At 48.1% G+C, this 26,027-nt stretch overlaps 1 protein-coding gene across 5 annotated transcripts in view; it reads right to left on the bottom strand.

Annotated features, from left to right (window-relative positions):
• The window catches only part of Arhgef18 (Rho/Rac guanine nucleotide exchange factor 18), a 77,142-nt gene that overhangs the window by 7,955 nt on the left and 43,160 nt on the right, over positions 1 to 26,027 (bottom strand). For all 5 annotated transcript variants that reach the window (XM_070002344.1, XM_070002342.1, XM_070002343.1 and 2 more), the window contains 10 exons: positions 13,740 to 13,881; positions 12,138 to 12,250; positions 11,838 to 11,978; positions 9,711 to 9,961; positions 8,173 to 8,298; positions 5,547 to 5,664; positions 4,037 to 4,285; positions 2,713 to 2,789; positions 1,950 to 2,128; positions 440 to 531 (listed from right to left, as the gene is read on the bottom strand). In XM_070002344.1, the coding sequence (XP_069858445.1) occupies positions 440 to 531; positions 1,950 to 2,128; positions 2,713 to 2,789; positions 4,037 to 4,285; positions 5,547 to 5,664; positions 8,173 to 8,298; positions 9,711 to 9,961; positions 11,838 to 11,978; positions 12,138 to 12,250; positions 13,740 to 13,881 (1,488 nt within the window). The remainder of the gene's footprint in view (positions 1 to 439; positions 532 to 1,949; positions 2,129 to 2,712; positions 2,790 to 4,036; positions 4,286 to 5,546; positions 5,665 to 8,172; positions 8,299 to 9,710; positions 9,962 to 11,837; positions 11,979 to 12,137; positions 12,251 to 13,739; positions 13,882 to 26,027) is intronic.

The raw sequence follows: 26,027 nt of genomic DNA, 5'->3' as shown, positions 1-26,027 counted from the left end.
AGGCTTAGATTCAAGAGTGGCAAAAAATAAAATTAAAAAACCCCACAGATCCTACGTCCTGAAGTGAGTAGAATATGATTACATGATTATACCTTAATAAAAGGGTTAAGAAGCACCCAGAGAGGAGAGTCCTTGATTTTCCAATTACTGAGCCAGGCTCTGTAGGTGTGCATGTGAGTACCAGGTGTGCTGGTGGGCACACCTGGTAGTGAGCAGGGGACACACACAAGATGGGCGTGTGGCATTTGGATCTTACGTCACCATCCTGCCATACAGCTCTGCCCCAGAGGCTCCCCAGAGCAGCAGGACATGGGGCACAACTAGGCTAAGTGGCTGGTCACTGGGTGATCCCTTCCACATCTAGCCCTAACAGGTCAGGACAGAGAGACTGAGGGGCTGGGAACCACACGAGGGGCCTGCCCGCATGCCAACTCCTTACCTTGGAAGTCCCTGAGTCTCATGGCTCGTGCCTCTACTGCCTTTCTCTCCTCCTCGGCCTCACTGAAGGGTCCCTCCTCCTCATCAGGACAGCTGCAGAGAGGGGACAGATGGCATCAGCTCCCTGGAAGGCTGGCTCAGACATGGATGCTGGTAGTTAACTGAAGAGTCTCATGGACTTTCCTGCTTGGGCTGGCTTTGAATGGTGATCCTCAGATCTGAACCTCCTGAATAGCTAGGATTACAGGTGTGAGCCACCAGTGCCTGGCATAGCCTGGGTGGTTTTGAGAGGGATTTTACTTGGAAGAAGAGAGGGGAAGAGAAAAGAGCCAGTAACATGTATTTGGCTGAAAGCACCAAAATGTCTTCAGGCAAAAGTTTTCTTTTGGAAAACTCTGTCAGCCACACTCGTCTAGAACTTAGATCTTCCTGCCTTAGCTTCTTCCCCAGGGCTAGAATTACAGGCATGTGCTACCACGCCCAACTTCAAGTACAGGTTTGAGGCTCTTCAAGCCACAATCTTCATAACTCAGCCTCCTAAGTAGGTAGGATTATAGGCCTTGAGCCATGGGCAGCTGGCTTTCTACCCCTTTTTGTTTGTTTGTTGGTAGTGGCATTTGAACCCAGGGTCTTATGCTAGACAGGTACTCTACCATAGAGCCATGCCTTCTAGCCCTGTTTTGTCATTGGTTATTTTAAAGACAGTGTCTTGTTTCCTGCCTGGATGTGTGCCTGAACCTTGATCTTCTTCAGCTGCTGGGATGACACTGTATCTAGCTGTCCACTGAGATGATGTAGCACAGTCTCTTCTATCTCAAAGTCAGCCTGCACTGACTTTGTATTATGATTCTTCTGTCACTAGCCTCCCAAGTAGCTGGGATTACAAGCATGAGCCACTGGAGCCCAGTTTCCTTCTGTTCTTTAAAAAAAAAATTTCCCCCCTACTGATCCTGGGGCTTGAACTCAGGGCCTAGAGGCATTGTCCTTGAGCTTTTTTCGCTCAAGCTAGCACTCCCATATGAGCCACAGCTCCACTTCCAGCTTTTTTAGTGGTTAATTGGAGATAAGAGTTTCATGGAAGCCGGGCACCGGTGGCTCACACCTGTCATCTTAGATACTCAGGAGGTTGAGATCTGAGAACTAGTTCGAAGCCAGCCTGGGCAGGAAAGTCCATGAGACTTTTATCACCAATCAGCCACCAGAAAACCAGAAGTGGTGCTGTGGCTCAGAGTCAGGGATGGTGCCCAGGCCCAGAGTTCAGCCCCACAACTGACAAAAGAAAAAAAAAAAAATCCCATGGACTTTTTCTGCCTTGGGTGGTCTTGAACCATGATCTTCAGATCTCAGCCTCCTGAGTAGCTACGATAAGAAGTGTGAGCCACTGGGCCCAGCCTCTGTATAATTTAAGAAGTGGATAGACAGGGCCTGTAGGCGGATGAGAGGAAAAGCATTCGGGTGGAACTCTAGATCACAGCGGGCTGGCTGAGGGCAGGAGCCCAGGCCCATCTCACCTCTCCACTGCCCTCCGGATGTGGGCCATCCAGGTGTTCCTGTCCTCTTTGGAGGTGGTGTAGATTTCATACATTTCAGGCCCTTGCAGGGAGGCGCTGATCAGAAACATAGCTTTCTCTTCATTGGCCACCTCCCTCACAATGAGTTTTTGTAGAGAGATGACAGGTGGCTTGGAGTCCTGCAGGGAAGAAGGCAGACAGGGAGAGGCTCATGCATTTAGCAGCATTGGAATCACCAGTCTCAGGGCAGGTGAAGGTATGGGGGAATCAGGAAGTGAATTAGTAGTGGGTGCTGGTAGTTCAGGCCTATAGCTATTCAGGAGGCTGAGATCTGAGGATTGAGGTTTGAAGCCAGCCCAGGCAGGAAAGTGTCTGTCCCCACGTGACCTCCATGTCTCTGTATGAACACACCAGCTGGGTGCTGGTGGCTCATGCCTGTCATCCTAGCTAAGGATCTAAGGATCATATTTAAAAGCCAGCCTGGGCAGGATAGTCCATGAGACTCTTATTTCCAATGAACCACCGAAAAGCTGCAAGTGGAGGCTCTCTAGTCCCTAGCAAATTCTCCAGCCTGGTAAGAATCTTCCAGAAAGGTCTGGCTTTTACAAGGTTAACTCAGTATGCCTTCTTCCCAGGGTTGTGCTTGTGTTCCCTTATTGATGTTATTCCCCACCCCACATATACCCTACTAGCTATCTCTTCTATGGGGCCACCCCACAAAGTGCCAGAAAAATCCCCTTTGATGGGGACTCTGGGTACATACCACAGATGCAAAGACATATTTCTGATCTTTTTCTTGCAGTAGTAAAAGCACATCAGTGAGCAGGACGGCAAGGATGTCTGAGGAGACAGCACATAAAGACATCTTAGCGGAAGTAGAGCTGGGGCTTAAGTGGTCTTGCTGCCACACAGGATCTCCATGGGTAGCAGGGTAGTCATCTGACCCCAGGGAGCCTTTAGGCACTGACTACCCACTCAGCCTTTAAGTTTTCTGTCTGATCTACCTTTTCCCCTGTGTATTGGTCCCCGTTTAGATGCCCCTTTGGTGGCTGTGGTATAACAGGCTCAGAGGCAAGGCCAGGTTCCTACCCTGTGCAAGGCTACTATGCCAGATGGTTCTCTTTGTCATAGTGCCCTAGCTTCCCATGCTCTCACTCTGATTTCTCAAGGAACACTTGTTCTCTCTGCCCTCAGCCACTGGATGCTCACACCCTGCCTTTTATGACAGTGAGCAGCGAGGGCCGGTGTCTGTCCCACATACCTCCAACCTGGCTTGGAGCCATGTCTCTGTATGAACACACCAGCGCATCTTGTTGGGTGCTGGTGGCTCACGCCAGTCATCCTAGCTAAGGATCTAAGGACTACAGTTAAAAGCCAGCCCGGGCAGGATAGTCCATGAGACTCTTATCTCCAGTGAACTAACAAAAAAGTCTCAAGTGGCAGAGCGCCAGCCTTAAGCATGAACACTTTCATGGAAGCCTGATGGTTCCTTCAAAGCATTTACAGCACCTTTTACTCTGTGCATGTGTGTGTGTCTTTTTTTTTTTTTTTTTGGTCATGGGGCTTGAAGTGTGGGCCTGGGCATTGTCCCTGAGCTCTTTAGCTCAAGGTGAGTTCTCTACTACTTGAGCCACAGCACTACTTCCAGTTTTCTGAGTGGTTGATTGGAGATAAGAGTCTCACGGACTTTTCCTGCCTGGACTGGCTTTGAACCGCGATCCTCAGATCTCAGCCTCCTGAGTAGCTAGGATTATAGGCATAAGCCACTGGCTCCCATCGTGTGTGTGTGTGTGTGTGTGTGTGTGTGTGTGTGTGTGTGTGTGTGTGTGTGTGTGTGTGTGTGTGTGTGTGTGTGTGTGTGTGTGTGTGTGTGTGTGTGTGTGTGTGTGTGTGTGTGTGTGTGTGTGTGTGTGTGTCTTTGTTTCTTCTTTCTGCCCTACTGTTTGGCTGTGTTCCACTGCCAATCTAAGATGGCATGTATCACACCCAAGGTGGTATTTCTGTTCCAAGATGGCAACTTCCTCTCCCCCCATTTCCAGAAGATGTCCTACCCACCTCCTCCCCATGTGCCCAGGGCCCCACCTCACCTTTCAGGCGTCCAGATGTGGTCTTGCAGCAGAGGGCGCCCTCCAGGTACAGCTGCCTGTGCAGCATGTCCTCCTTGCGGAAGGCGAGCCCATTCTTGAGTTTGCTGGAGGACTTTAAGTCCATCTTCCCAGCGATCTCCCGGAGGCGCTGGCCCTTCTCGCACTCGCTCACCTTGGCGTCCACTTGGGAGATGATGTCTCTGATGAGGTTCAGGGCGTGGGTGAGGTCTTCATGATCCTCTGTGCCAGCTGCCACACACAGCGTAGTTAGTGCTTTCTCTGGGCTGACTCATGAGTACACGGGCATGCATTCACTATGGGTGGCTGAGATCTGTGAGCTGTGTTCTGGGGGGGGAGGGGTCGTGGGGGTCACTGCTCAGGATTCCCTGACCAAGATCATCTCCCAACTGTAATTCCTGAGACACAAATGGCTCTCTCCAAAATAATTAACAGCCCAGAGGTTTAGTTTTGTATCTAGGGAGAATTTCCACGGGACACAGAAGCTAAAAGATAACATGAATGACAAAAGCTGCCTTCTATCTCCTGTTGGGACACTGATGAGCAACTCCTACTTCAAAGGCCCGGAGGAGGAACAGCCTGAATCCACGGGAGATAGGGCTGCTCACCACGCCTGGCCCAGGACCTCCTGGGTGATCCTTTTCTGCCATCTGCAGGAGCATCCTTGGCTTGGCATGGTCACCATACACAAACAAATCTTTGGGCTGGGTGACTATGGCTCATGGTTGTCACCCTAGCTACTGAGGAGGCTGATATCTAAAGACTGTGGTTCTAAGTCAGCTTGGGTAGACTCTGATCTCTAGTTAACAGCAAAAATTCAGAAGTAGAACTGTGCCTCAAGTGCTAGAGTGCTACCTTGAGTAAAAAAGCTGAGGAACAATGCCTAGGCCCCTGAGTTCAAGCCCCAGGACCAGCACAAACATGAACAAACAAACAACCGGTGCTGGTGGCTCACGCCTGTAATCCTAGCTACTCAGGACGCTAAGTTCTGAGGATCATGGTTCAAAGCCAAAGCCAGTCTAAGCAGTCCGTGAGACTCATATGTCCCATGAACTACCAGAGAATTGGAAGTGGTGCTGTGGCTCAAAGTTGTAGAGCACTAGCCTTGAGCAAAAGAGCTCAGGGACAGTGCCTAGGCGAGAGTTCAAGCCCCACGACCAACAAAAACTTAAGTAAAAATAAACAAAGGTGTCTTTGGCCATTCTGGCTAAGCAAGCATGATCTTACTCCATCCACTCACCTAGCACACAGAAGGGCCCCAGGATCTGGGAGATCAAGCTTGGGTTAGGGTCAGGGTCATGATGAACAAAGGAGACCCAGCCCTTGACCTCACATGCTGACTGTCCCATTTTGCCTGGATTGGAAAGCCCAGCTCCCAGCACAGAGGATTCCAGGGAGAATTGCATAACCTATTGCTAAAAGGTGCAGCTGGTGGCATGAGACCCCTGTGCATCATAGCCCTGGCAGGCAAGGTAGTGGGGAGCGTGCCTACCTTCTGTGTTCTGAATAATGCGCTCCACCAGCACCGGGTATTTGGTTATGCGCTGGGTTACCAGGAGAATACACTCCTGCACGCCAAGCCGCCGTACAATGGAAAAGTTGCCAATTTTCTATGAAACAGGAAAAAACCATTCAGTGTGAATGTCTTAATCAGTTACAATCAGTTTCCAAGGCCTGGGCTCCTTCGATCTCAGCTTGCTGGGACATTTTCTTTTCTTTCTTTTTGGTCTGGTCTTGGGGCCTGAACTCGGCCTGGGCACTGTCCCTCAGCTCTTCAGCTCAAGGCTAGCGCTCTACCACTTGAGCCACAGCGCCACTTCTGGCTTTTTTCTTTTTTGCTTATGTGGTGCTGAGGAGGGCCTCAGGCATGCAAGGCAAGCACTCTACCACTGAGCCACCTTCCCAGCCCCATGGGACATTTTCTTTGCTGTTCTGTTGGGGATGCATGCTGGATACCTAGATATACATAAAGACCATCCAGAGTCAGGTGCTGGTGTCTCATGCCTATAATCCTACTACTCAGGAGGTTGAGATCTGAGGATCGAGGTTCAAAGCCAGCCCAGGCAGGAAAGTCCATAAGACTCTTATCTCTGATGAACCACTAGAAACTAGAAGTCGAACAGTGGCTCAAAATGGTAGGGTGCTAGCCTTGAGCAAAAAAGCTCAGGGACAACACCCAGGCCCTAAATTCAAGCCCATGACCGACAAAAAAATAAAATAAAAATAAATAAAGGCCATCCACCTTCTCAGAAAACCAAGCTCCTCCAAAACTCATTAAAGAACAAGGTATGGTTGTCTATGCTTGAAATCCCAACAGCTGGGAGGCTGAACCAGCAGGATCATGAGTCCCAGGTTACAAATGGGGACAGTAAGGGGATAGTGACTTCAAGAATTATTCATGTGTCCCTGGATGTGGTGGCCCTGGAGGGTGTTCCCTGGGCAGGCCAGCTGTTTCAAGGACCCCTGTAGCCAGATCTGGTAGTGCACATCTGTCATCTCAGCACTTAGGAGGCTGAGGCAAGAGGATCCCAGGCAAACCTGGCCACATAGCAGTACTATCACTCAATGCCACCTATGAGAAAATGAAAAAAGGAAAGCCTCTTATCTATCCCAAGAACGTGCAGGGATATCTCAGGCTGCACAGGTAGCAAGGAAAGTACCCTGAATATACTTGGGTTGTTTTCTTTTTCTTTTCCTCCTTCCCTCCCTCTCTTCATCTCCCCCCTTCCCCTGCCTTTCATCAGTTGTAGGGCTTGAACTTGGGGCTTGGGTGCTGTCCCTAAGCTCTTTTTTTTTTTTTTTTTTTTTGGCTGGTCATAGGGCTTCAACTCTGGGCCTGGGCCCTATCCCTGGGCTTCTTTTGCTCAAGGATGGCAGTTTACCACTTGAACCACAACACCATTTCTAGCTTTTTCTGTGATTAATTGGAGATAAGATTCTCATAGACTTTCCTGCCCAGGCTGGCTTTGAATTGAGATTCTTGAATCTCAGCCTCCTGAATAGCTAGGATTACAGGTTGGTGCCATCTCTGGGGGCTTAAGCTCAGGGTCTAGTCACTGTCATTGAGCTTTCTTTCTTTCTTATTTTTTTTGGGTCAGTTGTGGGGCTTGAATTCTGGGCTTGGGCACTGTCCCTCTTCAGTTCAAGGCTAGAGCTCTACCACTTAAGCCACAGCACCACTTCTGGTTTTCTGGTGGTTTATTAGAGATAGAGATTCACTGACTTTCCTGGCCGGGCTGGCTTTGAACCGCAGTCCTCAGATCTCAGCCTCCTGAATAGGTAGGATTACTGGCGTGAGCCACTGGCACCCAGCCCCTGAGTTTCTTTTGCTCAAGGCTAGTACTCTATCACTTGAGCTACAGCTTTTTGGTGGTTAACTGGACTTTTCTGTTTTGTTTTGTTTTTTTTTAAGGTTTCACTGAATACAAAAGCAGGGCTGGGGCATGGCTCAAATTGTGGGGGGCATGGCTAATAAAAGAGGCCAAGTTCAATGGCCAGTACAGCCAAAACCCCTCTAAAACACACATATACAAATGCACCACACTTTTTTTTGGCTGGTTCTGGGGCTTGAACTCTGGGCCTGGGCACTGTCTCTGAACCTCTCTGTGCTCAAAGCTAGCACTCTACCACTTGAACCACAGCGCTGTTTCTGGCTTTTTCTGTTTATGTGTGCTGAGGAATGGAACACAGGACTTCACTCATGCTAGGCAAGCACTCTACTGCTAAGCCACATTCCCAGTCCAAAGGTTAGTCTCTCCCTACCCCCACCTCCCTGCATTCCTGGGGCTTGAACTGGGCCTGGGAACTGTCCTTGAGTCTCTTTGTGCTCAAGGCTCACACTCTACCACTTGAGCCCAGCTCCACTTCCTCGCACCATTGCTTTTTATTTGTTTTTGTTTTTTATTTTTTGTCGGTTGTGGGGCTTGAACTCTGGGCCTGAGCGCTGTCCCTCAGCTCTTCAGCTCAAAGCGAGCACTCTACCACTTGAGCTACAGCGCCACTTCCAGCATCATTGCTTTTTAAACTTTACAACTCTCCAATCTCAAGATACAGTGATTTTGTGGACAAAATGTACAGTGAAGAAAAGATTGTAATTAAATGACATTTTTTTTTTTTACCTTGATCAAGTTTTGAAATTTCTTATTTTGTTGCAGCAGTAACTTGTAATGACTGACGGCTTCATTGTGTCCGCTACAGAACACCCCGTATTTTTCTTTCATTCTCTCCCCACTTTCACCGGAAAACTGATAGGGAAGATGAAGAAAAAGAAGAAGAGGGAGGGAAAGATCACTGTCATGGAGCTGGAAGACTGAAGGTCCATTTCTTCTGAGTTCAGCTGAGGGTGCTAAGGTAAATAAGTATCTTCAACTAGGAACTATCATCACCTCAGAGCAAGGTACCCTGAAAAAGTTGGACAGCTCTCCACTGGGGGCCTGGAGAGCTTCCTGAGATCCAAAAGGAAAGAAATAAATTTCAGCCAAAAAATGTTAGACAAAAAGAAAAAGCTGGCAGGTGCAGGTACTCAGGAGGCTGAGATCTGAGGACCAGGTTTCAAAGCCGGCCCAGGCAAGAAAGTCCATGAGACTCTTACCTCCAACTAACCATCAAAAAACTGGAAGCAGAGCTACGGTCCAAGTGGTAGAGTGCCAGCCTTGGGGAAAAAAGCTTAGCGACAACATCCAAGTCTTAGAATCAGTGGAGGAACACTCACACACATATGAAGAAAAGAAAAGCAAAATACAAAACAAGACAAAAAATAGAACATGCCAAAGGGTTATTTTTTTTTCTATTAATTACCTTTCTTCCCTCCCTCCCTCCCCCTTTCTGTTGATGTGGTACCGGGAGCTGAACCAAGGCCTCAAGTATGCTAGGCAAGCAATCTACCACTAAGTCACATTCCCAGTCCAGGGCTATGCTTCTTTAAGGCAATAATAAATTTATTATTTCTCTCTCTCTCTCTCTCTCTCTGGTTGGTTGTGGGGCTTGAACTCTGGGCCTGGGCACTGTCCCTCAGCTCTTCAGCTCAAGGCGAGCACTCTACCACTTGAGCCACAGTGCCATTTCTGGTTTTCTGGTAGTTGATGGGAGATAAGAGTCTCACAGATTTTCCTACCTGGGCTGGCTTTCAACCATAATCCTCAGATCTCAGCCTCCCCAGTAGCTAGGATTACAGGCATGAGCCACCAGTGCCCAGCTATTATTTCTCTCAGGGTGCTGGGGATAGAACTCAGAGTTTTGTGCATGCCAGACAAGTGTCCTGATCCCTCCCAGTCCCAAGACCAAGCTCCTTAAGTCATCCTGACTGATCTAGGATGCTTTGGGCATTGGTGTGAGATTAAGCAAGGGTACTTCAAGACTCTTGTCTTTTTCTATACCAACACTGAGGTGACTACCTGCATGGAACACACTTCTAACCATCACATACAACAGCTAGCACCCCCAAATCACAATCAAACAAACAAAAGCACAGCCATGCTGCAATGGGAAGGAAGGGTTCAGGACTGTGGGATCCTGATGAGCTAGAGCTATGGTCTTTTCCTGATTGGAAGGAATGGAGAAAGGTTGGTGTGTCTGCCCCACCATAGGCCATGCCCACCCCACCATAGGCTACATCCACCCATCACAGGCCACACCCACCCATCACAGGCCACACCACCTGCTGCACCAGGAGGTCCCCGATCTTCTGGATGACATAGTTGTGCTCGCTGCCCTCCTCCAGGGCCTCCAGGCGGCGCTCCTTGAGCCGGGCCAGGAAGTGGCCATGCATGTCCAGCAGGTCATCAGCGCAGGGGAAGAGGCGGCTGATGGCCCGGCTGCTGAACTGCAGCTCTTCCTGCAGGGCCCGGGAATACACCCTCAGCATGATTTTCAGCGTCCGCACATGGTGTGCCTCTGTCTGCATCAGCTCTGTGGGGACACATGGAGATGCTCAGCAGGACTTACTCAAGCTAGCCCCAAGGGCCCACTGGGCCTTTGTGTGTTGCCAAGTGCTACCTGTCTATTCTGGCCTCTGCAAACTCTCCACCTAAGGCATTGCCTTTGTAGGGTGATGAAGTTTCTTCCTTTTTTTTTTTTAATTAGTTAACAAATGTTTTTATTTTTGTGCCAGTACTGAGTTTGAACTCACGGCTTGGGTGCTGTCCCTGAGATTTTTTGCTCAAGGCTAGTGCTCTACCTCTTGAGACACAGCTCAACTTCTGGTTTTCTGATGATTAACAATAGTCTCACGGACTTTCCTGCTAGTGCTGGCTTTGAACTGTGATCTTCAGCTCTCAGCCTCCTGAGCAATTAAGATTACAGGTATGAGCCACTGGTACCCAACTCTTTTTTTGTTTTTGTTTTTTTAAAACACAAAATGTCTTGTTCTGTTGCACGGGGTCAGCCTATGACCACCATCCTCCTAAACTTTGCTTCCTGAGTAGCTGAGAGTATAGCCATATACCACCATACCTACCTTCTTTGGCTATTCTTTTTTTTGTCGGTCGTGGGGCTTGAACTCTGGGCCTGGGCGCTGTCCCTCAGCTCTTCAGCTCAAGGCGAGTGCTCTACCACTTGAGCTATAGCGCCACTTCTGGTTTTCTGGTGGTTTATTGGAGATAGGAGTCTCACGGTCTCTTCTGCCCGGGCTGGCTTTGAACCACGATCCTCAGATCTCAGCCTCCTGAGTAGCTAGGATTACAGGCGTGAGCCACCAGCGCCCGGCTTTCTTTGGCTATTCTTATTGTCTAGTTTTCCATCTTCTGCAGCCTGGTTTTGTGAGTTCCAGGCCAAAAAAAAAAGAGTGTGCTTGGGCTGGGGGCATGACTCAAGCAGTAGAACATTAGCAAGCACAGAGCCCTGAGTTCAAACCCAAGTACTGCAATAAACACCACAAAATAAAAAAAAAAAAACATTTAACAGAATCAAAGCCCCGGTTTCATGTCTAAAGCCATGAAAGCTATCTCAAGATTGTTTCTAGTAAGAGGTTCGTGCTAAGGAACCCCATGTTTGTGGGCAACAAACTTGCACATCTGTAGAGCTGTGGCTCAAGTGGTAAGAGTGCTAGCCTTGAGCACAAAAAGCTCAGGGACAGTGCCGGGCGCTGGTGGCTCACGCCTGTAATCCTAGCTACTCAGGAGGCTGAGATCTGAGGATTGCGGTTCAAAGCCAGCCCGGGCAGGAGAGACAGTGAGACTCCTATCTCCAATAAACCACCAGAAAACTGGAAGTGGCGCTATAGCTCAAGTGGTAGAGCGCTCGCCTTGAGCTGAAGAGCTGAGGGACAGCGCCCAGGCCCAGAGTTCAAGCCCCATGACCGACCAAAAAAAAAAAAGCTCAGGGACAGTGCCTAGGCCCTGAGCTCAAGTCCTAAGACTGGCACCAAAAAAGAGAACCCAGATATCTCTGCCACTTTTCCCCATTGTGGGGACACAGGAAGAAGAGGTTGCCATCAGTAGGCCTGTTGATCTAGGACACCCCAGTTTCTAGAACCTACTGAGCAGCAATAAATAAATGTGTGTGTTTTGGGCTACCCTGTGGATAGGATTGCCTGGGAGAAACTCAAATCCAAGAGGCAACCACCACTCAGGTGAGAGAGAGTCGAACCTGGGCACCAGGCCAGGCTTGTCCTCAGGGCCTGGTGCTAATGGAGTCCTTCCCTAACTACATCTAGGATGCTGGACTACCCTGGGGTGGGAGAGGCAGAGGACAAAGGTGACAGGGTTTCAAGGGAGGTTAGTCATTAAATTAGGGAAATAAAATAGGCAAGCGAAGACACAGGCAGAGCCTCATGGAGGCACCTTACCATAAAGGACATCTTGCCTCTTCACCACCTCTTTCTTTTGTTTTTTGGCATATGCCAAGTCTACTGCCAGGCTCCAGGACTCAGCCTCGAACTCGTGGGCATCAGCTTCTATCTCGCTCCTCAGTGAGGCAGTGTAGGGATCTAGGGGAAGGACAGGAGATGCTGGTGAGGGCCTGGAACCTAGCTGGCCACCCCCAGAGTTTCAACTCTAGGTTTCCCCTATGTACCCATTGAAGTGGGTCTGGAGCTTCCCAGCATGCACTGGGTCTGGGAGCATTCCTAGGAGATAGCTGAGCATACCTTCCAGGAAAACTGAGTCTGCATTGGAGGGTGTAAGTGACAGAGAGTCGTCGGCTGCCTGCTTCAGTTTTAGGAACACAGAGTCAGCTTCATCCATCTCTCCTGTGGCTGGTCTAAGTGGAAATGATCAGCAGCAATAAGTCAAAGGATGTAACACACACACGGACACACGGACACACGGACACACGGACACACGGACACACGGACACACACACACACACACACACACACACACACACACACACACACACACACACACACACACACACACACACACACACAAATGGCCAGGTGCTGGTGGCTCATATCTGTGATCCTAGCTGCTCAGGAGGCTAAGATCTGAGGTTCTTGGCTCAAGGCCAGCCTGGACAGACAAATCTGAGACTCTTACCTTTAATCAACTAGTAAAAATCCAAAAGTAGAGTGTGGCTCAAGTAGTAGAGTGTTAGCCTTGAACAAAAAAGCTAAGATATAGTGCCCCAGGTCCTGAGTTCAAACTCCAGCATCAAAGTATGAATAAGGTAAGTGAAAAATAAACACACACACACACACACACAACCTTGTGTATAAAAGCAAATCAGGTATGACTCCATCTGATTAGATATGATCAGAGAACTTTCTGGATTACAGTAGCAGTCTTAACTTTGTTATAGATCACTTTTAGGAGACCAGCCAGGCACTGGTGGCTCATGCCTGTAATCCTATTCAGGAGGCTGAGATCTGGGGATCATGGTTCAAAGCCAGCCCCTGAGACTCTTATCTCTGATTAACAACCAGAAAACCAGAAGTAGAGCTGTGGCTCCAAGTGGTAAAGTGCTAACCTTGAGCAAAAGAGCTCAAGGACAGCACCTAGGCCCTTAGTTCAAGCCCCAGTACTGGCACCAAAATTAAATAAGATAAAATAAAGTAGGAGATGATTAGGCTGGGATTGCTGCTTAGTGGGAGAACACTTGCTTGAGCAGGTGTAGAAGGCCCTCAGTTCCATCTCCAGTATGGAAACAAACAAGCCTAAAAAATTAAAATTAAAAAAATAAACCTAAGGGACTTATATTCTATAACACAGGGACATCTTCCATTAGGACTAATTTTAGTGTCCAGTGGATACTGGGGTGCATGGAATTTTTTGTACACAATCTGGGGTGAGGGCACAGCTTCATCAAGGGAAGGGTGGGAGGAGAGAATGTCACAGAGAAAAATACTCAGTGGCTTTCTCAACATCCAGGAAGTATCCAGAAGTGATGAATGATCCAAGCCATGGTGATGCTGAACTCAGGGAACCCCGGGGGGAAAGCCAGGGAGTAACAGAAACCAGGGTGCTGGACCCCAACATCCTCCTCCCAGCTCTCCCAGTGTAACCTAGTACCCCGGGAACCCTTTCTAAAGATCTAAGAGCACAGACAGGGCACAGCAAGTGTTAATAGGAATTACCCAGGAATGGGGAGTCCACCCCCGCCCCCTTAGGCCCAAGTCCTGGGGAGACAGAGAGAGAGAAGAGAAGAGAAGGGAGGAGTCTCCATGTGGAGAGGTAGGTAACAGTGTTACCCACTTCTCCAAGCATGGCTGTAGGGGTGGTGGTGATGGTGGGGGAATCCTCTGGCTTACCCGAATCGTACCCCAGTTCCGGCTGGGCTTGATGTTGTCTGGGGTCCCCCTTTCTGAGCGACCGTCATGCCGACATTCCTGGCGGGGACCGGGCTGCCATGGGACAGAAGGGTGGCCCGCGGAGGCTGCTCCTTCAGCGATGCTGTGACAGAAGCAAGCAGAGAGTTGGAGCTGAGGAAGTGCGCCGGGTAGCGCAGCGGGCCGGGCCGGAGGCTGCGCTCGGCCCCTGGCCGCAGCACCGACAGGATCTTGGAGGTCAGCAGCTCGTTATCCAAGAAGACATTGTCGTTCCATTTCCTGGAAAAAGAGCTGTAAAATGACAGCTCGGGGGGTCCGGGCAGCGCCCCGGGCCGATCACCACCCTTGGAGTGTGCGCCGCCCATGTTGGGGCGCTTCGGGGGCTCCAGGACCCTGTGCCCGCTCTGCCAGGCTGCACTGCACCCCACTTATTGACTTTTAATGCCTCTGGGATCCTTCTGGAAGAAGCCACAGCCTTCCTTTGCGGTATTGGCTGGAGCCGTGGGGTTGGAGCGCAGGGAAATCATTGGTCCCCACTGTGACCGTCTAGGGTGGAAATGGCACACAGGTGTTTTTTTTTCTCTCCCTCCTTTGATAAAAAAATCGTAAAATAAAAATAAATAAAATGAAAGAAATCTTCCTTGCTCCTGGCAGGGGGCACAGAGAGAAGAGTAGTGTGTGCTGGCTGTAAATCATCTGTGCTCTTGCGAACAGGAGCTGTGAGCCTGGCCTGCTTTGGGGGACTCCCCCCCCTCCCCACAGCCAAGCATAGGGTAATTACTATGACATTGATCGTCAGGATGCCACCAAGACCAGGGGAACAAGAGGCAGGTGCCCACCGAGCTACTTATTCTGCTCCAACACATTTCTACCATCAGCTGCTCCCATTCTGATTTTTTTTTGGGGGGGGGCAGAACTAGGATTTAAACTTAGGGCCCTGCATTTGCTAGGCTGATATTCTATAGCTTGAGCCATACCTCAGCTTATTCTGATTTGGTGACGAGTATCACCACACCTAAATACTGGTTAAACTTTTTTGCCCAGACTAGCCTCAAACTGCCACCTTCCTATCTTCCTGAGTAACTATGATTATAGGTATATACCACCAGTGCCCAGCCAGCCTGTTTCTGTTTGTTTGTTGTTGTTTTTCCCAATCCTGGGGCTTGAACTCGGGACCAGGGCTGTCCCTGAACCTTTTTGTGTTCAAGGCTAGTGGCACTTGAGCCATAGTACCAATTCTGACTTTTTCTGAGTAGTTTATTGGAGATAATAAGAGTCTCATGGACTCTCCTTACTGGGTTGGCTTTGAATCCTGATCCTCATATCTCAGCCTCCCGACTAGCTAGGATTACAGGTATGAGCCACCAGCACCTGGCTTTTTTTTTTGGTTGGTTGTGGGACTTGAACTCTGGGCCTGGGCACTGTCCCTCTGCTCTTCGGCTCAAAGCTAGCGCTCTACCACTTGAGCCACAGCACCACTTCCAGTTTTCTGAGTGGTTTACTGGAGATAAGAGTCTCACGGAGTTTCTTGCCCAGGCTGGCTTTGTACTGGGATCCTCAGATCCCAGCCTCTTGAGTAGGATTACAGGCATGAGCCACTGCTGGTGCCCGGATTTGTATTTTTTTGCTTTTTGTTTTTAGTGCCAGTCCTGGGACTTTAACTCAAGACCTGGGCACTGTCTTCAAGGCTCCTTGGGTTCAGGGTGAATGCTCCACCACTTGAGCCACAGGGCCACTTCAGGCTCTTTCTGAGTAGTTTACTGGAGATAAGAGTCTCTTGGACTTACCTGCCCAGGCTAGCTTCAAATCGTGATCCTCAGGTCTCAACTTTCTAGGCATGATTATAAGTATGAGCCACACCAGTGCTCAGCTAGCCATTTGTTTTTGAAGACAGGGTCTTACTAGGTAGACTAGACTGGCTTCAAACACTTGATCCACCTGCTCAGCCTCCTGGATGCTGAGATTACAGGTGCAGGGTGGGGGAAATGACATTTTTTTCCAGTGACTGCAAATGAATGGCTAACAGAGATTATTAGTATAGTAGTGGGTGAGGATGATGAAGGTGTCACTCATCTACAAAAGCCTATGCATAAGAACAAAAGGTTCCCAAGTGGAAGTCCACAGGGTCTGGGGCAGGCACTTCCTGCCAATCTGTATAGCACCTGAAACTCCACCCTGGCAATTATGAGCTAAAAGTACAAATATGCAACAAATCCTGAAATGCTACCTCTGCCCAGCCGCCTGGCCTGGTGACATATTGTTCCTGGGAACCAGGCTCTGACCCAAGGGAAGTGGAGTCTGCTTTAGTCATAGTCACTACAAACTCATGACAAACTCAGGTTTTGAACTCATGACCTTGGCTTGCTAGTCAGGTGCTTTACTGCTTGAGTCAAGCCTGGACCACCTGAGCCATGCCCCCAGCCCTCCAAAAATCTTTTTTTTTTTTGGGTCCGGTTGTGGGGCCTGAACTCTGGGCCTGCGAGCTGTCCCTCAGCTCTTCAGCTCAAGGCTAGCGCTCTACCACTTGAGCCACAGCGCCACTTCTGGCTTTTTTCTTTTTGCTTATGTGGTGCTGAGGAATCGAACCCAGGGCCTCAGGCATGCAAGGCAAGCACTCTACCACTGAGCCACCTTCCCAGCCCCCTTAAATCTTCCTTATATGATTCAGAAAACAAGTTTTCATGTCAAAGGATGGTGTGTCATGAACCCATTCTCTCTGTAACTTGTCAGTTTGAATTAATTATGCTTTTTGGGGGGCCAGTTCTGGGCCTTGAACTCAGGGCCTGGGTGTGCTGTCCCTGAGCTTTTCCATTCAAGGCTAGTGTTCTGTCACTTTGAGCCACAGCCCCACTTCCAGTTTTCTGGTGGTTCATTGGAGATAAAAGTCTCCTGGGATTTTCTTGCCCAGGCTACTTTGAACTGTGAGCCTCAGATCTCAGCCTCCCGAGTAGCTAGGATTACAGGCATGAGCCACTGGCACCCAGCCTGCAAGGGTCTTTTTTATAGAGCCCAGTCTGGCCTCAAACTTGCCATCTTCCTGCACCGGTCTCCAGAGTGCTGGGATTATAGCTATGCACCACTATGCTTAACCTCAACAACTTCACACAGCAGATCATGGTCCACCTGCTCACATTACCTTAAGCCCTAGAATCAGGGCAAGCCCCTATGTCCTGAGGCCTGCTGAAAGGATCTGAACTACCCCATCTCCAATCTGCTTACTCCGTCTCACCCATTCTTTCCTGCAGAAATCAACATAAAAGCTCAGGCCTGCGGGGTGCGATAGTGTACACCTGCAATCCCAGTTTCTTGGGAGGCAGAGACGGGAGGTCAATTGGAGGACAGCCAGGCCAACTTAGCATAAATCCTTATCTGGAAAACAAAACCAGCAAAAGGACTAGGGTTGGAGACAAGTGGCTCAAGTGGTAGAACACTATGCCTAGCAGGTGCCTGACTTGAACCCCCAGTAATACAAAAATAAACAACTTGCTCTCATCGGCCTTCTCCTTTTCTCTCTGCCTGCAACTAACCCTGGTCAGTAGGCAACCATGGGTTTAAACATCTTCCTTCATGATGACCATTTCCGTGTTTGCATGTTTCTAATCATACCTTGTTAAAACAAACCACAGTCATCCTGAGTACAGCAGCTACTCAGGATCCCTAAAATCTGTCTGTCAGGCCAATGAAAGCCATAAATGTTCCTGGGCTGCAAGTTTCCTGGGTAGAATGAAAAGTTACTATCCTGCAAATCACTCAGGCTGCAGTGTGGTGCTTCACAGTTAAAAACTGTTACCAGGCCTCTGGGAAGTGTCCACATGTTTCCAAAGATACTGTTGGATATGCCTATCTATTGATGATCAGTGGGCCGATACATCCATATAATAAAAAGTATTACTCAGCCATGAAGAAAATGTAGGATAAGCTGGGTATGGTGGCTCACACCTGTAATCCTAACTATTCAGGAAGCTGAGATCAGAAGCATCACTGCCCAAGGTCAGCCCAGAAAAGTCTAAGAGACTCCACTTCCACGACAGAGGTTGGGCATGGTGGAATCATGCTGTCACCCCAGCAGCAGGGGGAAGCCTAAAATGGGCAGATGGTGGTCCAACCGCACACTAAACCTGGGCAAGAAGTGAGATCCTACCTCAAAAATAACCAGTGCAAAAACTGGACTAGAAGCCTGGATTGGTGGTACAGCACCCTGCCTATGAAGCACAAGGTCCTGAGTTCAAAACTCGGTTTTGCCCTTTCCTTTGAAGCTCCCCAAAATAGATGAAGTAGACATACATGCTACAAAGTGGGTAAACCCTGAATTCAGGAGAAGAAATCAGACACAAAATAGTGAATTGTTATGATGTCATTTGATAAATACATTTAAAGTCATTGGATTGTACACATAAGTGTCTGGTGTGGAAACTGTATCTCCATGAAACTGTTCTACGCGCACGTGCACACACCCACACCCACACCCCACACCCACACACAGCTGTGTGTAGCCAGAACCATCTGTCTTTCTTTCAGGGGACAGTCCTGGTTTGAGATCAGAATACACACTTATCTCTTGGTGGGTTAGGTGGGTGGGTGAGGCTCTGTGTTCGGATCTGCTTTGCAGGGCTAGGGGGCAGCTCAGTGGGTAGAGTGCTGCTGGGCAAGCTGCACATAAGAACCAGGGTTTGATCTTTAGCCCTAAAGAGAAAAAGGCCACTGTGGCACTCAATTAGCACGTCTGTTCCCTGCTGAGTGGCGTGATTGATCTGTGCGCACCTGGCTGCCTGCAGCATTTGCCTGCACTGCTCTAAGCTGCTTCTGAAAGCGACCAGGAGAGGAGGCAGGGAGAAAATAAGAAGAAAATTGGGAAAATGGAAAGAAAGGTTTTTGACCAGAGTGAGGGGTACTACATATTCTCTGGGAAAGACAGTGGCCAGCTCCCAAGATTTTTTTTTTTCTTGCCAGTCCTGGGGCTTGAACTCAGGGCCTGGATACTGTCTTTGAGCTTCTTTTGCTCAAGGCTAGCACTCTACCACTTGAGCCACAGAGCCACTTCCAGCTTTTTCTGTGTATGTGGTACTAAAGAATGAACCCAGGGCTTCATGGATGTTAGGCAAGCATTCTACCACTAAGCCATCATCTCAGCCCAGCTCTCAAGATTTTTAAAACTGGTCTTAGGTTATTTGAATTCTACTTTTCTTTCTTTCTTTTTTTTTTTTTTGGTGCCACTCCTGGAAATTGAACTCAGGACCTAGGAACTTGTTCCTGTGCTTTTTACTCAGGGCAAATGCTTTACCACCTGAACCACAGCTCCATTTCCAGCTTTTTGGTGGTTCATTGGACATAAGTCTCATGGATTTTCCTGCTTAAGCTGACTTTGAACTGTGATCCTCAGATCTTAGCCTCTTAAGTAGCTAGGCTTACAGGAGTGAGCCACTGGCGTATTCTTTTTTCTTTTCCTTCCTTTATTACCTTGTCCTTCCTTCCTCCTTTCCTCCCTGTATGGGGACTACATTCAGGGCCAAGTGCTCTGCACTGAAGCCATATTCCCAGCCCTTTGTTTATCTTTCAGACAGGGTCTTTATTTTCATCTGGGTGCTTTGGATAGTGATTCTCTGACCTCTCCCTCCCAAGTAGGTGGAATTACAGGTGTGCACCATCATGTCTGATGGTCTCCACAGTTGTGGGGCTTGAACTCAGGGTCTGGGAGCTGTCCCTGAGCTCTTTTTCTCAAGGCTAGTGCTCTACCACTTTGAGCCACAGGCTAGTTCTGGTTTTCTGGTGTTACATTGGAGATAAGAGTCTCTTGGACTTTCCTGCCTGGGCTGGCTTTGAACTGCCATTCTCATACCTCAGCCTCCTGAATAGCTGGGATTACAGATGTGAGGCACCAGCACCCATTCATTTCTTAGATTTAATGGCAGTCTCTGGGAGCGAGTTAGAGGACTAAGCTTCTAGGACATGTGTCATGATCCCACCTCTGTAACTTGACCTGGGCAGAAGGCCTGACATGATGAAGTTCAGATTCTCATAAATCCTTCGGAACCATGGGCTTTCCCCTCATTCATGCCACAGGCTCATTAGCTCCTGCAGAGATCAGGGGATCCACAAAGCAATGATGTGAATAAGACTGAAGCATGATCACCTGGGAAATTAGTTTTCAAGCAAGCCCCATAGGACATGCTCACTGTTTGAATCAATTTTTTTTAATGCATAATTGAGACACACAATGGCTTCTGGAAAATCACCTTTTTAAAAAAAAATGTGTGCCAGTACTAGAGTTTGAACTCAGGACCTGGGTGCTATCCCTTAGCTTTTTTTGCAAAGCTGACACTCTAACTTGAGCCAAACTGACTTCCAGCTTTCTGCTGGTTAACTGGAGATAAGAGTCTCAATCAGTCTAGGCTGGCTTTGAACCATGCATGATCTTTGGACCACTTGTATAACAAGGATGACAGGCATGAGCCACCAGTGAATGGCTTTTTTTTGGGGGGGGGTTGTATAAGGATGGGGATGGAATCCAGGGTCTCTTGAATGCTAGGCAAGTACTCCCAGTCCTAGAAATGACAAGTTTTAAATTGCAGATCCCTTCCTTCCTTCCTTCCTTCCTTCCTTCCTTCCTTCCTTCCTTCCTTCCTTCCTTCCTTCCTTCCTTCCTTCCTTCCTTCCTTCCTTCCTTCCTTCCTTCCTTCCTGTTGGCTGTGGTTTGCTCAGGGCCTGAGCTCTTTGGCTCAAATCTAGCACTCTACCACTTTGAGCCACAGCTCTACTTCTGGTGTTTCAGGGCTCCAAAAACTTCACTGGAGATAAGAGTCTCACAGAGACTTTTTTAAAAAATAATTTTTTATTGAGATTAACTGATTACATAAATTTCACAGTGTTATGAGATAGTGATACTCAGTTAAAGTCACAAACACATTTTAACCTTCACAAGGCAAAGTGTTATTATCATGGTCTATAAAGTTTGTGAATTCTATGAGCTTTGGCAATACAACTATTTCTACCAAATCAGGTGATATGTACATTTCTTTCCTTTTGCTTAGTTAGTATAAAGTGTTCCCTCTTTCCCTCTCATTCCCTCCCTTCCATCGCTGCCCTTGAGTTGCTTAGTTTGTTTTCATCAATGTCCAGTGCAGCTGTTAGGCCCCTGTCACAGAAACTTTTTTGTCTGGGCTGCCTTCGAACCATAATCCTCAGATCTCAGCCTCCTGAGTCCTACAGGAGGGAGGAAGCTTCCTGACTATACAGTGAAGAAAGAAGCTGCTGCCCTTTTTCTGGAATGTACTGAGTGTTTGAGCCCCTGCCCAGCCAGTAAACTCCGGGTCAGAGAAGACTTTGGTTGCAGGGTGAAAATGCTGCCTGGCTCTGGAGGGTTCTAGAAGCCAGAGTGTCTAGCAAAGGTTCGAGAGACAATTAAGAGAAAAATCAGACATGAAGTTGAGGTTCTCAGTTCACAGTTCTCAGCTTTTCTGCCACCTGAGGATGGATTCAATCGATGAGAAGGGAACTCATTGATTTTTTTCTCCCTGGCCTGTCTCATTTTGGTGTTACAGAAGCAAACCAGTAGGAAAAAGAATGAAAATACAGGAGGGAGATTAAAAAAAAAAAAAGCCTAACTTTGCACCTCAGGGGACCAAGAAAAATTAAAGAAGGTGGATGAGTCACAAAGAACATTCTCCTTAAGTCTCGTACAGTCAAACTGCCTTCTCCACCTATCCCACATCCAGATCCTACTGGCCTTGGATGAGAAATATGAGGGAAAATGGCATCTGTAATAAAGTGTGTACAGACTAATATTGATTTTTTTTTTGCTTCTTCTTATTTCTTTATGACGGGGAACAATTGTGGACATAACACTGACATTATATCAGGTGTTTAAGTCCACTCAAGGCTGGTGTTCTACCACTTGAACAACTCCATGTCTAGCTTTTCGGTGGTTTGGTGGAGATAAAAGAATCTCATGGACTTTCCTGCCCAGGGCTGGCTTTGAACTGCAATCCTCAGATCTTAACCTCCAAATAAGATAGGATTATGGGAGGGAGCCACTGGCACTGGGCTAATGCCAAATTCTTACCAAGCTGACCTCTAGCCGGATAGGGGAGTCTTGGTGGAATGACTTGGGGCTCTGCCTACACTTCTACCTTAACAATCTGGATGGGGACATAGGAGGTTTGCTTCTTAGCAAATTTACAGATAGCATCAAGCTGGTGGCACTGCCTTCGCTTCAGGTTGAGAGTTGGGAACAGGGAGAGAGAGCAAGAAGGGGGGAGGGAGGAGAGGAATTACCAAGATGACCATAACAGGCACAGATATGTGGGGTATCTCCCTACCTGCACCCCTACCCCCCAGCCCAGGAGCAGCAAAACAGGAGAAAACAGGAAAGGGATGGCTAGGAGCTGCTGACAGGCTGGAGAAGTTAATGGAGTCACTTTAGGTCCTGTCAGGTATTATGCAATGAAAACATGGAGGTCAGAAGGGTCAGCTGGCCACGCCCATCCCACATGTGATCTCAGGTCAGGGCCAAGTTCAGGGAGAAGGTCACTTTGAAAGTTGGAATCTCACAAGCAACCCCAAGGTAAGATGCCCTGGGCCGGGAGGGGGAGGGGGGTAGAGGAAGAAACAAAGCAATCCATATTGCAAATCAACAGGAAGGGTAGGAAAAGGCAGTGGGGCTTGGAGACAAGGTAGCCTCATGGCTGTCAGGCAACTGGACCTTCTAGAGGCTTCATGTCACAAGGAGTGACCGGCGTCTAGGTTTGTGCAGTCAGTCCAGTAAGTACTAAATAGCAACTGTCCAAACTGGTCACAACCCACAAAGCTCCGTGACTTTAGCAGGTGCCACTGGTTCACACTTGTAATCCTAGCTACTCAGAAGGCTGAGATCTGAGGACCATGGTTTAAAGCTAGCCTGGGCAGAGAAGTCCATGAGACTCATCTCCAATGAATCAGCAAAAAGCTACAAGTAGAGCTATATATACGTGGTAGGGTGTCAGCTTTGAGCAAAAATCCTTAAGATGGGGCTGGGAAGGTGGCTCAGTGGTAGAGCGCTTGCCTTGCATGCCTGAGGCCCTGGGTTCGATTCCTCAGTACCACATAAGCAAAAAGAAAAAAGCCGGAAGTGGCGCTGTGGCTCAAGTGGTAGAGCGCTAGCCTTGAGCTGAAGAGTTGAGGGACAGCGCCCAGGCCCAGAGTTCAGGCCCCATGACCAGACCCAAAAAAACCAAACAAGCAAAAAAAACCTTAAGAGCCAGCATGTCCAAGGCCTGAGTTCAGCTTCAGTTCCTGCACAAAAAACAAAACAAAACAAAAAACAAGACACTAATCCAGCACTTCCCTTCCTAATGTTTCTAGTTCTTGTGAGTTTGAACCACTGTCAACAGTCAACTGTTTGTGACTTAGAGAAATGCGGCTGAACAGACTTCTCACTGAATACTGAATACACAGGGCTGGGAAGGTAGCTCAGTGGTAGAGCGCTTGCCTTGCATGTATGAGGCCCTGGGTTCGATTCCTCAGCACTACATAAGCAAAAAGAAAAAAGCCGGAAGTGGCGCTGTGGCTCAAGTGGTAGAGCGCCAGCCTTGAGCTGAAGAGCTGAGGGACAGCGCCAAGCCCAGAGTTCAGGCCCCACAACCGGACCCAAAATAAATAAATAAATAAAAAATGAATACTGAATACACCGCTTTGGATCCTCCCTTTTGATTGGCTCATTGAATGATTGACTGGCCATACAGGTGATTTATTGCAGGGACTGTGCTTGCTTGCCAGGCCGGTGAGCTACTACTTGGGCCATACCACTTTTGCTTTTGAAAATTATCCTAATTTTCTCTTTCCCCTTTGTTGTATATTATGACAGTCTTGTTAACATGACTGGACTGAGAGAGACCTAGGACTTAGTAAAACCTATCTGAGCATGTGTGAGAGTTATTTCCAGAAAGGATTTGCTGAGAAGAGCTGCCCTCTGTGTGGGTAACCTTGGCTCACACAATTAAAAAAGTCTTTTTTTTGGGGGGGGGAGGAGGGGAGAGGAATAACATGCTGAGAAAAGTCATGAGCCCACAGGAGAGCCACATACCTGGAACAAAACAAACCTGATCTTACGTAGGAACACTCAGGTCTAGCCCCAAGCCCACTCTGGTCAAGGTTCTTCAGCCAGTAAGGGTCATTCCCATGACAATGGCATACTTTGTACAATGGGAAAACTGAGGCAGGCAAGGGAGAGGGAAGCAGGGACTAGATATGAGTAGCAAAATCCTCAGATCTCAGTTTAGTGATTGGTAACTGCCTAGAAGTGTTTTTGTGTGTGTGTATGTGTGTGTATGTGTGTGTGTGTGTGTGTGTGTGTGTGTGTGTGTGTGTGTGTGTGTGTGTGTGTAGGTGCTAGGGCTTGAAATCAGGGCCTTACACGTTTACTTGGCTTTTTCACTCAAGGTTGGCACTCTGCTACTTGCACCACAGCTCTACTTCTGGCTGTTTGGTGGTTAATTGGAGATAAGAGTCTCAATGGACTTTACTGCCCCTGCTGGCTTCAAACCAGGATCCTCAGATCCCAGCCTCCTGAATAGTCAGGATTACAAGAATGATCTATTAGCACATGGCCTTATTCTTCTTAAGAAACTTTAACTTCACTATCACTATCTCACAATACTGTGAAATGTATATAATCACTTAATTTCAATAAAAATTATTAAATAAAACTTTAACTTCAAAGGAATTTTTTTAAGTGGAGAGGAATACCTCCAGCTTAATTATCCAGTGGATAAACTCAGCATTCTCCTGCATCATTGTCTAATATTGTGTTAACTTTGTTACTGTGATAAGACACCTGAGATCATCAACTTAAAAGGAAGAAAGGTTTATTATGGCCTACTGTTTCAGAGGTTTCAGTCCATGTGGTGACTCCTACCCTGTAGCAGAAGCTTGCTACAATAGTGACCATATCATCTCATGGAGGCCAGGAAACGTAGAAGAAAGGGGGTGTAAGGAACGTAGAAGAAAGGGGGTGTAGGGATCCTTCTTGAAGGATATTCCTCCAATGAACTCCCCCCACCACACATACACACTAGGCCCTGTCTCCCAAGGGTTCCACTTGCTTCTGGTAGCACCACAGGATGGGGATCAAGCTTTCAGACTTTCAGGAACCTTCAAGATATAAACTAGAAGCACTACAATGATGGCTCCAGCCTGCAATCCCAGTTCCTCAGGAGGCTGAGAGTAGAGGAATGGCAGTTTGAGCCAGCTGGAAAGAAAAGTTTGCCACATCCTATATTGAGAACAATTAGTCAGGCCCTGGTGGTTCACACCTATAATCCTAGCTACTCAGGAGGCTGAGATCTGAGGATCGAAGTTGGAAGCTAGCCCAGAAAAGTCCACGAGACTCTTATCTCCAATAACCTACTCAGAAAAAGCTGGAAGTGACACTGTGGCTCAAGTGGTAGAGTGCTAGCCTTGAGCAAAAGAAGCTCAAAGACAGCATCAAGACCCAAAGTTCAAGCTCCAAGACAAGAAGGAGCCAGGCACCAGTGGCTCATGCCTGTAATCCTAGCTACTCAGATCTGAGGATCGTGGTTCAAAGCCAGCCCAGGCAGGAAAGTCCATGAGACTCTTATCTCCAATAAACCACTAGAAAACCGGAAGTGGCGCGGTGGCTCAATTGGTAGAGCACTTGCCTTGAGCTGAAGAGTGCAGGGACAGCACCCAAGCCCAGAGTTCAAGCCCCATGACCAACACAAAAAAAAAAAAAGAAGAGGAGGAAGAAGAAGAAGAAGAAGCAACAGCAGCAGCAGCAGCAGCAAAAGGCAGGGCTAGAGGCTTGGCTCAAGTAGTAGAGCACCTTCCTAGCAAGTGCAATGTCCCCAAGTTCAAACCCCAGTATTGAAAAAAAGAAAAGAAGCTGGGTGCTGGTGGCTCACGCCTGTAATCCTAGCTACTCTGGAGGCTGAGATATGAGGGTCATGATTCAAAGTTAGCCTGGGCAGGAAAGCCCATGTGACTCTTATCTCCAATAAACCACCAGAAAACTGGAAGTGGTACTGTGGCTCAAGTGGTAGGGTGCTAGCCTTGAGCTGAAGAGCGGAGGGACAGAGTTCAAGCCCCAGGACTGACCAAAAAAAAAAAAAAAGAAAAGAAGAAGAGTATATGGTATTTCTCTTAATACTACCACCAGAGCTTTAGTCTTGGTTAATAAAGATAAGGAAAAGGTGAGTCATGTTAGGGAAAGAAAAGAACAAAGTAGGACATTCCTGGGCATGAAATCAGCAATTTATGCCTAGTGGTCCTGAGAAATAA

This window comes from Dipodomys merriami, unplaced genomic scaffold (genome assembly GCF_024711535.1).
Source record: "Dipodomys merriami isolate MVZ:Mamm:240054 unplaced genomic scaffold, mDipMer1.0.p SCAF_6, whole genome shotgun sequence".
In the NCBI taxonomy this organism is placed as follows: Eukaryota; Metazoa; Chordata; class Mammalia; order Rodentia; family Heteromyidae; genus Dipodomys; species Dipodomys merriami.
The sequence above is the reverse complement of the archived record's forward strand: the minus strand, read 5'-3'. Positions and strand labels throughout refer to the sequence as shown.